The sequence below is a fragment of the Eptesicus fuscus genome, chromosome 15, assembly GCF_027574615.1.
Source record: "Eptesicus fuscus isolate TK198812 chromosome 15, DD_ASM_mEF_20220401, whole genome shotgun sequence".
Taxonomy (NCBI): domain Eukaryota; kingdom Metazoa; phylum Chordata; class Mammalia; order Chiroptera; family Vespertilionidae; genus Eptesicus; species Eptesicus fuscus.
Genome location: NC_072487.1, coordinates 69,389,020 through 69,405,976, shown reverse-complemented (window position 1 = coordinate 69,405,976; position 16,957 = coordinate 69,389,020). Strand labels below are relative to the sequence as shown.

General features: G+C 55.1%; 1 protein-coding gene across 3 annotated transcripts in view; it reads right to left on the bottom strand.

Moving 5' to 3' along the window:
• Nucleotides 1-11,628, bottom strand: part of AKNA (AT-hook transcription factor) — a 42,845-nt gene extending 31,217 nt beyond the window's left edge. Inside the window, exons 1-4 of one of the 3 annotated variants that reach the window (XM_028161391.2) lie at nucleotides 11,532-11,628; nucleotides 6,313-6,719; nucleotides 2,510-3,564; nucleotides 944-1,018 (exon numbers count right to left, since the gene is read on the bottom strand). In XM_028161391.2, coding sequence (XP_028017192.2) covers nucleotides 944-1,018; nucleotides 2,510-3,564; nucleotides 6,313-6,592 — 1,410 coding nt within the window. In that variant the 5' untranslated portion in view covers nucleotides 6,593-6,719; nucleotides 11,532-11,628. Of the gene's footprint in view, nucleotides 1-943; nucleotides 1,019-1,860; nucleotides 1,914-2,509; nucleotides 3,565-6,312; nucleotides 6,720-11,531 lie in introns of those variants that run through there. The other 2 variants (XM_054727438.1, XM_054727439.1) reach the window with 2 other exon arrangements.
• Between the last annotated feature and the right edge of the window lie 5,329 nt (nucleotides 11,629-16,957).

Sequence of the window (16,957 nt, the reverse complement as noted above, 5' to 3'; positions counted from 1 at the left end):
GAAGGGCCTGCCTGTGTGCGAGGCCGGTGTGGGGACAGAGAACTGCTCCAGGGCAGGCCCCTTCCGCTGTCTCATCTGGCTGCTTCCGCCCACACTCAGAGCTCTTCTAGAAGGCTGAGTGCAGCCCTGTGGCAGGGGGAGGGCCGGGAGCACGTGGGGGTCCCCCGGAGAGGGGAGGCCAGGGAGGGGAGGGTCTGCACCTCTGCCCCTCAGCTCCGCCCCCTCCTCCTCAGCTACCTGATGGGGCAAGAGGTGGGAGGGGGAGACAGGAAACCACAGGGCTGCCGCAGGTCTCACTTCCTGCCTCACCCCAGAAAAGGGGAAGGTCCCACAGCCTCCTCCCAAGTTGGGGTGGGGGCTGGGCGGGCTGGCAGCCAGCTCTATTTGGGTGGGTGGGTTTCTCCCTCCATGCTCCCCGGCCACACACTTGGCACTCGCTCAGCATTCAGAGGGGGGCTGGGGGGGGAGGCTGTGGTCAATGATGGGGAAGAAGGAAGGCGGAGTGGGGACCCAGGGAGGATCAGGCCCAGGAAACAAGCACCAGGGGCTGAGAAGAAATTCTGAGCTACTTCCTTGAGGCTCAGAGAGCCCAAGGGTCTTCCTTAAGGTCACACAGCTGAGCAATAATGGGTTCAGGAATCGAGCCCAGGCCCTCTTAACCCAGAGCTCAACTAGAAGGAGAGAGCTTCTGGTGCAGTCCCTGGGGACCCTGGAATCTAGGATTCAAGAACGTCAACTAACAAAGGAGCCTGGGCCTGGAGACCTCTGGTCAAGGTCACAGGCCAAGTGACCTTGCGGTAGGACAAGGAAGGGCTGGGCTCCACTATGGCCAGGAGGCAGGTCTCGGGAGGCAGGAGGCAGACTGTGGGAAAGGGTCATCCCCCAGCGGACAGGGCCCACGCCTCCCCCACCCAGGGCTCACTCCTCCCCCACCCAGCCGTACCTTGGCCCCCAGGCGCAGCTGGTCGATGGTGTTCTCGGCCTCCGCATACTTGGTGAGGAGCTTGTGGTAGTCCTCCTGCAGGGCAGGGACAGCAAAGTGGTCACGGCCCAGGCCAGGCCCCCACAGGGAACCCACCCCCCAGAGGGGCTTCTGGGAGACTCTTTCAGGCTCACATGTAATGCAGACCCCTGTGGCCAAATTCTGGGGTGTGAGAGGCAGCAGGCCAACTCAGCCAGCAGCCCTCCCACCGTCCCGGCAAGGAGTCAGGGAGGAGGGCCCCTGGGCTGTGGTACCAAGCATGACATACCCCCATCACGGAGGACCCTAACTACTCGCATCCAGATCCCCCGGCCGTCTGTGGGCTCTGTGGGTAGGTAAGGCCCACTCGCAGCTTATGTAGTACGTGCTTAGTAAGTACATTTTAATGGCTGAATGAATGAACGGTCAAGGGTTCCCTTAGTAGAAAAATAGAGGACTTGAAAATGACCGTCGCATCTACTCAGAGTCACTATTTTCCTTAAACGAAACAGAAGAGCGTCATTAAAACAAGTCATGCTAGAGGGGAAAGCAAAAGCAGACGTCACCGGTCACCTTTGCAGGATGCTTAGGGAAGTGACGCGTTGTTCTGAAAACTGGCAATGAGGGCAGAATCAAGCATCTCTCCCGTCTTTCCCATGGGAACAAGACCTTGGTAACCAAGCAGTGGATGAGGGAAAGTTTTACTCTACAGACGATTTCCATCACGTAAACACAGAAGGAACGATGGCCTGAGGCTGCCACCCTTCGTCACCCCAAGTGAAGGACTTGATCCAGGCAATGGCATCGGTGGCCACTCACACCACAGCCCAGAGGCCAGCAGGCCTCCCCTGCCTCCGGAGGGGACCACCCATGGTGTGTTCCTGCCCCAAACTCCCTACCTGTCTGGTGCTCATGGTCTGGAGGGGAAATAAACAGGTGATCACAACCCGAAAGACTCACTGGCCAAAGGCAATCGACGAGCTGTGTTTGGATCCTAATCCGAACCCACTAAAGCAAACAAGCCATTTATGAGACACGTGGAGAGAGCTGAACATGGACTGGGTATCGATAATATTAAGGAACTGACGTTAACTTTTAGCTCTGATAATGGTATTGTGGTTATGTTTAAGGGAGAAGCCTTATCTTTCAATGTAGGTACTAAAATATTTTTGAATAAAATGATCTGATGCCTGAAATTTGCTCCAAAAATACTCCAGTAGGGTGAGTGGGGGGAGGGGGAGCCACAGAGGAAAAAGGTTGCCAGGGGCTGGGTGTCAGGTAAATGGGTGGAAACTGGGTGATGGAGATGGGGGCTCCTTTTACTATTTTTACTCCTGTATGTTTCAAATTTTTTCACAGCAGAAGTTAAAAACAAGCAAACACATGCCTGCAGCATGAGTGTCATCACTGCTCTTTTTGAGCAAAGGGCTTGGGACGATGTTCATGGATCAGGGTACAACCCTCTCTCCAGCATCAGGGGCCCCCCAACCCTCCCAGGCCAGCAGCAGGTGCCGTGGCGACACGCCTGCAGACATGCGTCCAGCTTACCTGGAGCTGATGGACCAGCTTGGTGGCTTGCTCAGGCGTCTGAAATTCTTGAGGTACCCTGGTGATGGGGTGGGCAGGAGGTGGGTCCTTTCCCAAGCAGGCTTCCTCACTGCTCAACAGCACCTCCCGCACAATCTCGGCAGGTGACTTGAAAATCAGGGGTCTGCTGGGGTCCTGAGGCTGCTTGCTATGCCTCCTGGCCTTGGGGGGGTGGTAACTCTCCTCTTTGGGGAACCTCACCCGGGGTCCCACCTTGGAGAAATCAGGGAGCGGGTAGTTCAGCCGCCCCCGGCCGTACTTGGGGGCATCAGAAGCTGAGTGGCCAGCCACCGTGGCTCCCTGCCTGGGCGGCCTGTCCTGCCGGGCTGGCCTGGGCGGAGGACTCAGGCGGCTGATGGAGCCAGTGAATCGTGAAGGGAGCGCCTTAGGTGATATCCGTGCACGCTTCCAGGTGTGGTCCCCCGGCTGAGGGCAGGAGAGACTGGCCGGTCCTCTCCTCCATCTATCTGCAGGACCCTGGAGGCTCTGGGCTGGGGGTGCTGCGGAGTCCTGGAATTCCGTGGGCGTTGCCAGGGCAACGCTTCCTCCAGTTCTGTCATCTGGACTTAGGAGGTGGTGGCTGGGGCTCTGTGGTAAAGTTTCCTCTAGGGCAGTGGGCTGGGGGACATCCGTCTCTCCTTCCCAGGTAGAATCAAGGCTGTCACTAGGGTGGTCGAGGCTCACGGTCCCACTGCTCCAGGACTTAGCAGAGCTGAGGTCAACAGTTGGGTTGACCTCAGAATGTTCTGGAAGTTTGTCTCCCCTGGCTTGTTTGCCCGAGGCCACCCAGCTTGCGGCCTGACCCCACCCCAGAGCCACGGGGCTGGTGGTTCCATCGTCCCCGGAGCAGAGACCAGCCTCACACTCCGACCTCGGGGGGCTCTGTCCGGCTTCATCATCGCCGAGGGCCTCCTCTGGCTCCTCCTCAGTCATGCCCGGCGGGGGGTCCTGCTGGGGGAGCCAGCCGAGAGGCGAGTTGGAACTTTCGGGGCTGTCCACATCCTCTGCTTCAAACTCTGGAAAGACAGGTCCTCTCTGAGCACTTTCGGGTCTGGACTCACCGTGGACTGTTGCCTAAGTCATTTCACCCCTCGGGCGTTCGTTTCCTCATCAGTGGGGATGGCAAGACTCCCAGAAAGCCCCCACCCACCTATGGCCACGTGCTTACCTCACCTCCTCCAGCTGTCTCAAAGGTCCTCCAAACGCAAACCTCAAACCTGTCTCAGCAAATGGCAACACCATCCCCATCCAGCTGCACAAGCCAGAAACCTGGGAGGCATCTTGTCATCGGCCCCCGCCCCGTCCCACCCCCGACCCCATAATCCAATCTGTCTCCATCACCTCCTATAGAGCTGTCACTCACCCACTGCTCCGAAGTCCGGCACCACCACCTTTGCCCAAGACAACATCCTCTCACCTGAAGCGCTGCAGTAACCACCTAATCGTCTCCTCAGTCCTCACCCTCCCCCCCTCCCCCCGACCCCATCGGAAAACTCATCAACACCTTCCTGTTGTTCCCAGGGTAGAGCTGAACCTCTGTAAGGTCCTCAGGTCCCTGCCTCCAGCCCCATTAGCTCTCCTGACCCATCTCTCTCCAGGGCCCCCCTGTCTCTCCCTGCTGTAGTCCTGCCACATCCTCTCCCACCACAGGGCCTCTGCACATGCTGGTCCTCCCACCCTTCCCCTCCCTGGGCCTAGTTCATGCCTATTTGTCCTTCAGGCATTAGCTCAACCTTGACCTCATCAAGGAAGCCTTATCACATCTCCCTAACTAGGTCATAGTCTCCCTTCCTACGTGTTCACAAGACTGAATACCTTCACTATGAATACTTATCCCAGCTGCAGCTTTGCACTTACTTATGTGGCTGTAGCATTAACATCCCCCCTACACTATACTGTAAGCTCCATAAGCGGAAGGACACCCTGTTTTTATTTACTATGGCATTTGCAGAGTAGGTGCTCAATACTTGTTGACTTAATGGAAAGAAGGAAAGGAAGGGAGGGAGGGAGGACAATAAAGTATGCAAAGCCCCAGAAAGTGGGCAATTGTTGTCATTGTTACATAGTAGGTGCTCCAGAAATATTCACTCATCCATCCACCCACTCGTCTATCCATCTACCTATCGAGCCGGCCACTCACCCACCCATTACCTACCCACCCATCCGTCTATACATCATCCATGTAGTCCGTGTTTATGGAGCACCGTCTCTGTCCTCGATACGATGAAAGCCTCTGAGACAGACCTTGTCTGAGACACAGTCTGTCTTCTGCCCGGCACAGGCTCTCTGCTCTGGTGAAGCACCATTGTCATAACCCTTGTACCACTCTCTGCTCCCCTATGCTCTTTCCCCTACCCTTGGAATCTCTACATCCTTCACCTCCTTGAATCTCCTTCAGCAAGTCTCTCTTGTTTACAGCAGCGCATGCAACGTCCAGAGAGGTTAAGCATCTTGCCAAAGATCACACAGCAGTTCACAGCAGGCCTGGGACCTAAAACCCAGGTCCCAGCCATGCAGGCAAGTTAGCTTCTGCCACTGGGGGTCATGCAGTGAGAGAAGAGAGTGGGCTTTGGAGCCAGGGAGCCCTGGGTTCGGTCCTGGTCCCTCAGATCCCTTCCAGGGGGGCATGGGCAAATAGCTGGCTCTCTGGCAGTCCTTACTCAGACTACAGGCTGTCCCTCCTACCTGGAGGGAATGAGACAAGTCCCGGGCTGTGCCTAGCCCAGCACCGGGCACACAGTAGGGGCAAAGGACATGGCAGCTGCTGTTACATCATAGCAGGGGTTACCATGTGACCTCAGGAAGAAATGCCTCTGCCCTTTCCTCCCAGGGCATCTCAGTCACCGTCCTGAGGGAGCGCTCAGAAACAGATCCTGAGTGGGTAGCTCTGGCATGAGGAACTTTGGGTCATGGCACAAAAAATCCACTACCAGCCTAATGGTTCCTCTACCACCCACGGGGGGCGGGGTGCTGCCTGATTCGCAGAATCCTAAGACAGGGGTGTTTCTTCCATACTCAAAGTCTAATAGATCCCATGCATCGAGCTCTTGCTATTCCCAAGGGCATTATTACCCCCATTTCACAGATGGGGAAACCAAGACTCAGAGAGGAGAAGGGCCTTGCCAAGCCCTTCTTGGCAAGTTGGTCTCAATGCAAAGGGAAGACTTACTTTAGAAAACAAGGGATGCCAACATTCCCACTGCTAAATGGGATTTCACAAAATCTCCAAAATGGGCATAACCCCTGGACCAGGCCATTTCAACGACCAGGGTTATTAATCAAAGCGAGTGTGCAGAGATGTGCTAACGATACCCACCTCTGCACGGTTTATAATGGCAAAAACTAGCAGCAACCTAAGTGCCCAGCAGCAAGAGACTGGGCCAGCATATTTCAGAATATCCACACCACGGAATTCCTCGTCAGCCACTAGGAATGACTTGCGGAAGACTATTGGATGAGCTGGGAAAATGTTCATGTCCATTAAGTTACAAAAAAGCAGGTTACAATACAGCCATGTTACATTTGCACACATAGACACATAAGGAAGAATTTATCTGGATATGTCATTTTTAGTTTTTCCTCTTTTTCTATTTTCTGCAATAAACAGTATCACTTATGTAATTTAAATCTTTAAGATTTTTAAATTATAGACTTCATAGATGTCAGTTAAAATAGCTTCTAAAACTCCCTCCCACTCCCCGCCTCCTGCCAGAAGGTAGGACGTTTGGGGGACGCCAGTGTGAGGCTGGGGGAGTCGGTCTCACCTTCCTCGGCAGACTCTCCCGATTCGGATTCGGATCCTCGGTGCCCATCAGGTCGCGGCTCTGGGTCCCATGGCCGAGGCTGCAGGTGCTGCTGGGCCAGGCCGAAGTCCTCCAGGAGCTCGGGGCTGGTGGCGCTGGGAAAGGGCTCCTCTGCTCCCCAGCTGTGTGGGCCGCCCCCACGAGCATCCTTTTCCTCCGTGGCCCAGGCCCAGCGCCGCCGCTGGGGCCCCTTCCCCAGGCCTGGCTCGGACCAGTGGACCTCCGTCCCCGAGCTGGCCATTGGGCCCGGCCTGCGCGTCACCTGGACCGCTTCACCTGGGCCACTTCATCTTCAGGACGTGGAGCTGCCGCCGCTAAGGGCATCAGAGTCACCGGCTCCTCTCAGCACCAGCCATCCTGCCTGCGGCCTGTCGGGGACACAGTCGAGGGACAGCATTAACCCTCAGGTCCCCTTCTTTCTACAGAACAAGAAGTTACCAGCCGGAACTCTGGAATCAAAAGCCCTGGTTCAGCTCCTGGCTCCATCCCCATGAAGCTGTGTGACCCTGGGCAAGTCACCTGTTTTCATGTCCTTCTTCGGTAACATTGGGATACTAATTCCATCTCCCTCAAGAGTTGGGGGAAATGACCTGAGATACATGATAAGGGGCCCGGCGGCCAGCATTGGCAGGTGTGGGATGTGTGCTAGGATTGTTACCAGGTGCCAGGCTCCGTGCATGGGCGCTGGGCACAGGCCAGAGCCCGGGGGGCAGGGGCCCAGCCCATTTAGAAGCCACTTCCTCTCGGAACCTTCCCTGACCCCCCTCAGGTAAGAATTCAAATCGGGAGTAGGGGGATGGAGAAAAGAGCATTCCAGGACCCCCAATAATAGAAAACAGATAAACAAACATACATGCACACGCACGCTCACGGCAGCACTACTCACAAGAGCCCAGCGGTAGAAACAACCCAAACATCCATCAACGGTGACTGTAAACAACCGTGGCCTAAACACACAATGTCCTGTTAATCAGCCACAAAAGAATGAGGTGCTGATCCATGCTACAGCCTGGATGGACCTGAAATATTTTGCTGAGTGAACGAGGCCAGACACAAAGGCCACACACAGTGTGGCCACATTGACATGAAATATCCAGACCAGGTAAATGCAAGAAGGCAGGCTGGTGGTTATCAGGGCCTGGGGGACGGGGGCCCTGGGGAATGAGTGCTTAATGGCCACAGGTTTCTTTTTGGGGTGATGAAAATGTTTTGGACTAGATAGAGGTGGCGGTTGCACAACTTTGTGAATATACCACAAGCCACTGAATTGTTCACTTTAAAATAGTTAATTTTATGTTATGTGAGTATCACCTCAATTTTTTTAAAAAAAAGCATTCCTGGCAGGGGGACCAGCCAGGACAAAGGCCGAGAGGCCAGAGGGGGTGACTGGTACAGACCACTACCAACTGGATGGCAGAGAGTATGGGCAGAGGGGTGGTGGCCAGACTCAGGAGGGCCTCTGAGGTCCTGCTCAGGCCCTTGAAGGGCATCCCAGATCCGGGAGAGCACACCGGGGTGTGGCTCAGAAGTTCTCTGGCTGCTCGGGGGGGGGGGGGCGGGGGGGGGGATGAACCAGAAGTGGGGAGCCTGGCTGCAGGGGGGCCTGTGGCAGCAGAAAGAGGACTCCTCCCCACCTGCCTTCTATCCTCTCCTCTCCCGCTCCTTCCCTCCCTCTCATCTCCTCTTGCCTCCTCTTTCCCTGCCCTCCTGCTATGGCCAACACTCCCCAGGCGCCCCCGCTGGGAACAGAGTCCTGGGAACAGAGCAGACAGCAGCAGGCAAGAAGCTCGGCGGGGCCGCCAGGCCTGGCTCTACAGGTGGGCAAACTGAGGCCCAGAGAGCAGAGGGGCCTTGCCCGAAGCCACACATCAGCCAGGACCAGACTGGGGTGAAAGGTCACCTTGGAGCCCAGGTCAGGCTCGTCCTTCCATGGAGTGGAGATGACCGAGTATAAAAACCTCTGGGCCTCCGAGGACAAACGGGTCTGTGTTTGTCTCCGCAGCCTCGTGAGCACGTGGGTCTGGGTCAGTCTGATGTGCACGGCTGAGAAAGGTCAGCAGGCAACTATTTCTGGAGAGAAGCTCCCCTGGGAACATGGTGCCCGAGAAAGGCTGCAGCCTTCAGCCTCCTCGAGGCCTGGGGTGGGGACAGGGAACAACATTCTCCCCTCTGGCGGCAACCCTGCTCCGTGGGCAGGGGCTCAGGGGCCTCCTCCCCTCCCTGCCTCTAGCTTCCTCTCTCCCCCACAATGTCCTCCAGATCACCCTGTGAGGGACCCCGGGACCCCACTCCCCAGGCTTCTCTTCTCTTGCCGGCCTGGGCTCGACGCTTTCCCTGTAGGTTCCCAGGGGAGTGGGTCCCGGGAAAATTACTTTTCAGATGAGAAAACAGAAGCTCAACATGGAAGGGACGTGGCCAAGATCACCCAGCTGCTTAGTGACGGAACAAGATTTGAAAGTGTCCCCCTTTGAAAAGCCCAGTAGTCTCCAAAAAATTTTTTTAATCACACAGCTCATCAGGAAAAATATAAATTTGCCTGTATACCGTATATATAGGGTGGGGCAAAAGTAGGGTTACAGTTGTGAGTACGGGAAACAGCGTTTATTCTTGTATTACTACTTGTTAATTATTGTATTACTTTCTATATGGACAACTATAAACTTACTATTGCCTAACCTGGTATATTTCTTATAACTTTATAGACACGTAGTCTCATGCTAATATATTACATATATTGGAAAAAATATATCAAAGATGCAATAGAAAATAAATATTTTAAAGGGACATTCTAATCCTTTTCCCATACCCTCTGGGGTGTCTATATCCCCCTTGGAAATCCCTGTGAGTGGGCCTGAAACTTGAGTGCTCTTAAGAATCCTCTAAGAATGTAGACTCCTAGGCTGACCCAAAGAGCCGAACTTGGTGGCCCTGGGGATAGGGCCCAGGAGTCCGCGTTTTGAACCAGCATCCCCAGCCAGGCCAGCCCTTCAGGTTGACTAGACCCCCCCGCCGCTGCGACTATGGCAGGTGTGACAGGTGCTAAGAGCTGTTGCTCTTCTATTTCTGAAACATCCGCCTGAGGAAGGGGCTGGGGAGGCGTGTGGTTTTTTGACTTTTTCAAGGGCTTTTTGCTAGCCGTGCCACAGAGCAGCCTGCCCAATCACAGAGGCCGCTGGGGCACAAAGAGGAACATCCTGTCTCCCGGGATGACTCAGTCAGCTCAGAAATCTCACTGTGACCGGGGGAGGCTGCCCGTCGGAGGCAGCTGCGGTCACTGGCTGGGGGTTTGCACAGGCACCCCAGGCCCTGAGAGCTGTGAGCCTCTCTGAGCAGGGACTCTGTCTTCCAGGCAAGCCCCAGCCCTCGGTGCCGCGGAGCTCAGGACCGGCCAGCCAGCTGGTCAGTGAACAACACACATGAGCGCCAACCGCATGCCAGCCGCAGGCTGCACAAGGACACGGGCTCACTGGGCGGCTGTGAGAGGGAAGCCAGCTGGGCGTCGGAGACCAGGTTCCGCCGTGAACCGTTGGCGGGTTCTCCTCACTCTGAAATGAAGATACGCCACCTGCTCTTGTCACCACCAGGCGGCATGGCCCTGGGAGGTGGCTAAATGCACTTTGGGGTTCCCGCTTGTCTCGCTGGCTTCTGAGGGCAACAGCCTCAGAACTGCTACAACCCCCCCCCTCCTTTCTGGGGTCCCATTTCACTGTCACAAAGATATATATTGAGCAAATTAACTTTAAAAAAAAACAAAACCTACGACCTCCTACTGTGTGCCAAGCACGACACGAGACACGGGAATACAGAAATGAGCAGAAGCATTCCAAAATTTCAAAGGAAGGCGAGGTGGGGGGAGACAATACAGAGAGTTATGGAAGAAGCATCAAGCTGACAAAGAGGATTTGGGCGCAGAACAGGAGGGAAGGGCATTTCAGGCAGGAGGAACAGCATAGGCGAAGGCACAGAGGGGTGGGGTGAAGGCTCTAGCCTGGGAGCTGGGGCCTGAATCCAGAAAAGCCCTGTTAGCATGAAGTCCCCCCAAAAGTCCCTGCCAGCCCCACAAGGAAGCACCAATCACTACCCCCTCCTTTTGTACATCTCCCCCACTCCACGGCACCGCCCCTACCCCTAGCTCTCTCAAGCATCTATGAGACCCTGTGGCCTCTCTCTCCAGTTCCCGAGTGGGTCAGCCACCCCCACTCAGCGGCTCCTCTGCCCCCTCAGCTGCTCTGAAACTCAGGATCCTTCCCTTTATGTCCCCTTCTCCCCGATCCTCTTTCTCTTCTGCCCGCTGCAGCCACACAGCCCACCTCCACCTCCCCATGCTTTCTCCAACCAGGGCTGTCCGGGGTCGGGGAGGGGGCCCCCGCCCCCACCCTGACCCTGACATCTCCCAGATGTGAAACGGAGCAAGAGAGGCTCTCACCAGACCCCGCAGCTGGACGTGCAGCCTGGGATTCAAACCCAGGGCATGAGACTCTGAAACCAAGTCCATCACACTGTGGGGTGGGAGACGGGAGGAAGGGGAAAGAAACCCCCGATACCAAGTGGCTGGGCTCCTCCAAAAAGGCTGGGTTGTTGGGGTCAGAGCCCCAATCTTGGCCTCCCTCTCTGACCGGCGGGCAGGGCACCAGCCACTCCCCACTCCGGATGTCCCCCCTCCAGCCCCCAGCTCTCTGGAGAAAGAGGGAAGCGTGCTGGCTGCTACAGACCCTCATCCCGCCAGCCCGGAGCGCTGCGCTGGGTCTGCCGGACCACCCCCGGCTCCTCTCCGCGCCCTAGGGCAGCAGAAGGGGCCCCTCTCTCTGGGGACCCCCTGTTGCCTCCTGGCCTGCTCCTCATCTGTGCATCATGTCTGAGGCCCTTAGCAGCCGTGGGACTAACTCTCCATGCGCACAGGAGGAACCTCCAGCACAGAGAGGAACCAGCCCTTGTCCAAGTTCACTGAGACCAGAAGCAGAGCTCTGACTGGAATCCAGCACCCGAGGCTTGAGGAAATCCCCCTAAAATCCACCCTTGCTGGGGGGCCGGGCTCCCCTCAGCCGGGAGAGAAGTCATACAGCTGTCGCAGCAGCTGCAACTTCCTGGCTGGGCTGGTCCAGCCTCCCGGACTGTCCCGAGTCTGTGACTGGCCTGTCCGGAGGGAAGGCGGCCTCCCCGGCCCTCCTCCGCTCCCTTACCTCTCCCGGGTCTCGCCATCCTGCTGGCCCAGGCTCAGAGGACCTGCGTGGGAGGTCTTTGTTCCAAACCTGGGGAGCCCCCTGCCTCCATGGCGCCCTGGCCCGCCTCCAGGCCGCTCTGCCAGCCCCGAGCTGCTGCTGCTCACAGACAAGCATCGCTCCCCACCTCTCCCCGCCCCGCTGTGGCTGAGGCCGCCTCGCCGAGGCAGGAAGCGCCCAGCCTGATTTCCTACAAGTGTTTGTCAGAAGGAGGGGGTTTGTCTGAGTGCAGAGTGAGACAGAGCAGGAGGAGCTTAACCCCTTGCGGGCCCTCTGTGGGCCTCTACTGCCCAGGAAAGGACTCGTGGGACCTTCCGATGTCAGGGCCGGGGACCATCACAGCCAAAATACAGACTGAGGAGACTAAAGGCCCGAGAAGGTCAGGGGATTGGCCAGGGTCACTCAGCATGCAGAGACTGGAAGCTTTCTCCACTGCGCCTACCCTCTAGGGCGCCACCTTGGCCCAGGCCCCCTCTCTCACTGGGCCTCAGTGCCCACCTATATATACAACGAAGGTCAGACTGGATGCTGGCTGGCATCCTTCCAGCTCTGGCTGTCCATCCTGTCTGCCAACATGCAACCCCACATCTCAGCGAGGCTGCAACGATTCCTGCCATCCCACCCACTGTCCTTGCCCCAAGCAGGGCCTATGGCTACATAGGATTTTCCAGGCAGCACGCAGGCAGGGAACTGGCTGATCAGGTGAATTTTCCCTGTTGTTCCCAGGGCTCACCTGCCTTTCCCTAAGCCCCCCTCATTCCACTCATTCATTTGACAAGTACTTACTGAGCGTATCTTGTGTGCTGGATGCTTTTCAAGGTGCTGGGGATATGGCAGGGCACAAGACAGGCCAAGCCCTGGCTCCACTCTAGTAGAGGGACAGACAACAGAGGGGGAGGGGGGGGAAGAGGTGTGAACAATACAGAGAGGATAGGATGGAACAGCGATCCACATCCCAGGCTCAACAGAATCCGCCTCTGGGCATCAGAGATTGTACAGGGTCTCAGGTGACTGTGGTGTGTGTCCTGGTAGAGAACCCATGGCTCAGAGAGGAACAGGTTGAGGAGAAGGGTATGGGACTGGCCAGATAGGTCTCTGTGCTAATGTGACATTTGATCAAGGCATTGGAAGGAAGAATGGGGCAGGAGCAAACCACAAGGAGGGCTGACGGCAGAGTATTCTGGAAGGGCAAGTGCAATGGGTAAGGTGAGAACCAGCTGGGCTTTCCCTGAGAACAGCAGGCTGCGTACCCAGAACAGAGAGAACCAAGAGGAGAGGCGGGGAGAGGCAGGACCAGGGTGGAGGGGCAGGCTCAGCATCCAGTCTGGCCCTGCTTAGGATCCAGAGATTCTGATTAAGGAAACAAGAGAAAAGAGGGAGGGAGGGGGAGGGTCTCTGTATTGCCCAAAAACCCTCCCAGGTAATTCTGATGAGCAGCCAGGTTTGGGAACCACCAGTGTGGAGAGAAAAATGAATCTTACAGTCAATGCAGCCCTGGGTTCACATCTTTTGCTGGCTCTGGGATCTCTGAACCTTCATCTCTCTAAGCCTTGGCTTCTTCATCTTAAAGCGTCCAAGAGGAGGAGCCTCCCCACAGGGTTGCTGCCAAGATCCAATGAGGTAATGTCTGCAAAGTGCAGAACCAGGAGCCTGGAACATGAATGAATGAATGAGTGATTGAATGAATGAATGAATGAACTTTCTCAGGATCAGCCTTGAGTATATGGCAAAGCCAGGCTAGAACCAGGTGCCCTCATTCCAGTCATCACCCCCCACTCCTTCCCTGCCTTCTACCCACATCTGGGTGATGGGGCACCCAGCCTATGGAGCACAGCCAAACCCTAATGAGGCCCCCTCCCTGCCAGCTCTGGTGGCCATGTGGCCCATTGTGCGAGGGGCGGGCTCCCCTGACACCCTGTCACTCACTCACTCTCCCTCCCCGGTCATTAACCCGGCAGCACCGCTATCAACGCCAGGTGGCTGCCACTGCCAGGCACACCCCGTAGCCCCTGGATAACCCTAAGCCCACGTTCGGGGCATCTGCCTAACACCGAGGAGAACACCCTCTCCTGTACTCTGGTCCATCTCCCTGCCGCCTCCGAGCCTTACCAGACCTCCCCGCTGCCTCTGCGCACGCCGTGCCCCCTCCTCCCACAGGCCAAGTGAACCAATGCAACTGAGCTCATTCTATCCCACCCTCCAAACCCAAGCCTCCCTAGTTTGGTCCACCTTTCACCCAGGTGCACATCTTGGACAGTTCCCTCTCCCGCACACCTATAACCAATCTCTCAGCAGCTCCTGTTGATTTTATTTCCTTGCTCTCACCAGAATCTGTCCCCTTCTCTGTATCCCCACGTGGCCTCCTGCAAGAGCTCTTGGTCCCTGCAGTCCATACCCGACCCCGCACCAGAGGATCTTGCCAAAACAGAAGCGTCCACACCTGGCCCCTCCGTGCTTAAAACGCTCAGAGAAAGAAACTGAAACTCCACAGCCTGGCCGCTGCTCCTGCTTCTCCTCCCTCTGTGCCCCGCTCCCTCGGCGGCTCCTGCCACACAGGGCTCCTTGCTGTTCCTGGGACAAATGCTCTGTGCTCCGGGCCCTCACCCAACCCCATTCCTTCTCCCTGCCAACTTCCAGGCACCCTGTAGGTCTCAGCCCCACGTGCCCTCCTTGGGGGCTCCCCATTGGGAATTAGAAGTGAAGTCTGTCTCTGACAGTGGAGTGGGGTGCTCAGCAGTAGAAGCACAGTAATATACGATGGATGAGCTACCAAGTCTAGCCAGTGGCCCAGGCCTGGCTTGTAACCCTCACAACAACCCACTGAGGCAGGTGTGACACTCTCATTTTACAGGTGGGTAAACAGAGGCCCATGGTCACAGAGCAGGTGAGTGCCGGTAGAGATTCAAACACACGAAGACCCACCTCTCAGTGGCTGTACTCGGTGCTCTCACCATGGCAGCCTCTGGAGATAATGAATGCCCTCGGCACCATAGAATCAGGGGTGCAGCTTATTACCAACTAACTGCAGTTCACCAAGTCCATGTTCTGGCTTTAGAATGAGACTCTAGTTCTGCACAGAGCCTTTCTGTTTTCTTTTTCTTTTTTAAATATATTTTTATTGATTTTTTACAGAGAAGAAGGGAGAGGGATAGAGAGTTAGAAACATCGATGAGAGAGAAACATTGATCAGCTGCCTCCTGCACACCCTCTATTGGGGATGTGCCCGCAACTAAGGTACATGCCCTTGACGGGAACCGAACCTGGGACCCTTTAGTCCGCAGGCTGACGCTCTATCCACTGAGCCAAACCAGTTAGGGCTGTTTTCTTTTTTTTAAATATATTTTTATTGATTTTAGAGAGGAAGGGAGAAGGAGAGATAGAAACATCAATGATGAGAGAGAATCATTGATCGGCACACCCCCTACTGGGGATCGAACCCACAACCCGGAGTGAACCAAAAAGAATGGATGGAAGCCTGGCTTGAGAAGTAGAGACCCAAGTTCCAGGCTGAGTGACATTGGACCAAGTGGCTTCCCCTCTCTTAGCTTTGAACCTTGGGCTTAATGAGATTATCCCTGAGGTTATCAGAAATGACCCTCTAGCACTAAATCTCCTGGGTTCTTTGATTGCACTTGCCCGCACAGGCAGAAGGCCATGTATATGGGAGGCTGCAGGGCACAGGGGTATGGGAACATAGATTTTTTGGGTAGTCAGACCTCCAGGTTCTCTCTTGAAAGCTGTGTGCCCTTGGGCAAATTGCTTAACCTCTCTGAACCCCAAATTCCTTATCTGTAAAGTGGGGATAATACTGACTTTATAGCATCCTTGGGATGATCAATGAGACCGTGTGCCTAAAGTCCTGGCCCAGGGCCCAGCTGGCACAGAGCTCACCCATCAATGACTCTGGCCATATCCGTGAAACGCCCAGGTGGCCTGCTCCCTGCAGGGCTGAGTTTAATTTTCCTGGCTCTGGAGCTTCCCCAGCTCTAGTTTTGGGTCCTGTACACAAAAAAAGCAAAGCCAGCCCTCCCAAGGGGAGAGAAATGGTGCCATCCCCCCATGACCCTCCCCCTGTAACCCTCAAACCAGTTTTGGGGTCACTGACACAGCTAGAAACTGTGTCCCCACCCGGAATACTTAAGAAGAGGAGGAAACAGGCCTTCCTAGCCAACTGAAACATGGGTTCTGAGGAGGGTGTGTCCACATTGAGGAAAAGACACACACACACACATTTTCTCTCTCCCAAATTCATGCCGCATGAAGAGTCAAACAAACAAAAGTGTGCATGCGCCAGGAACGCACTAACAGCACACTTCACTGAGCACCTATTCTGTAAAGGCCTTCCTATAGGGTAGAAGCTCGTTGTTTAATCTTCACACCAATCCAAGGAGCAGGAATTACTGTCCACTTCACAGGAGAAGAAGCTGGGTTTGAGCCAAGCTGTCTGGGCCCAGAGAGTAAATGATAATCACGCTGCAATGAACCTCGCAGTGGGTGGAAAGGTTGGAAACAACCGCAGGGTCCAATAGCAAGAGACCACTAAGTTAAATCAGGGCATTTCCACTCAGTGAAATGTTATGCAGCTATTGACCGTCACATTGTAGAAGAATATGAAGGGAGATAGCAGTGTGATATGTTAAGTGAACACGTCAGCTATAGGAGAATATATATCTAGTTTGAGTCCATGAAAGAAAAAACCACAGTAAAATGTGGAGGAAGGGAAGGGGGAAGGAAGGGAGGAAAAAGGGGGAAAAGAAGGAGAGAGGTGCTCAAATGGTTTCAATAATTATTACTAGGCAGTAGAACTAAGGCCAGTTTACTCCTTTTCCCTATTGTATTTTCTAAAATAACAGCTGATTTAAGAATAAGAGTAAAAGGAGCATTTACTATTCTTTTTTAAAAATGTTTTTTATTTCAGAGAGGAAGGGAGAGGAAGAGATAGAAACATCAATGATGAGAGAGAAGCACTGATTGGCTGCCTCTTGCACACCCCCCACTGGGGATCATGCCCACAACCCCAGAATGTGCCCTTGACTGGAATTGAACCCAGGACCCTTCAGTCCACAAGCCAACGCTCTATCCACTGAGCCAAACCAGCTAGGGCAAAAAAAAACCCCATAAAAGCCACCACCACACATCTGTAGTGCCTCATTCTGATGAGACCTTGGGCCTGGCCTCCCACCCCACCCCCTGCCCCGCCCATGCAAGCTGAGCAGAGTGGGTGGGCTCTCTGAGGTCCTTTGCAGCTCTGACATTTTGTAACTCCCATCCCACACCTTCTCTCTTCCTCTTTTTAAACTCATACTATGTGTTCTTTCCTGCACACATAGCCATTACACAACATGTAGGAATATGTGAAAATCACAAAGAGGAAAGGAAGCAAATCC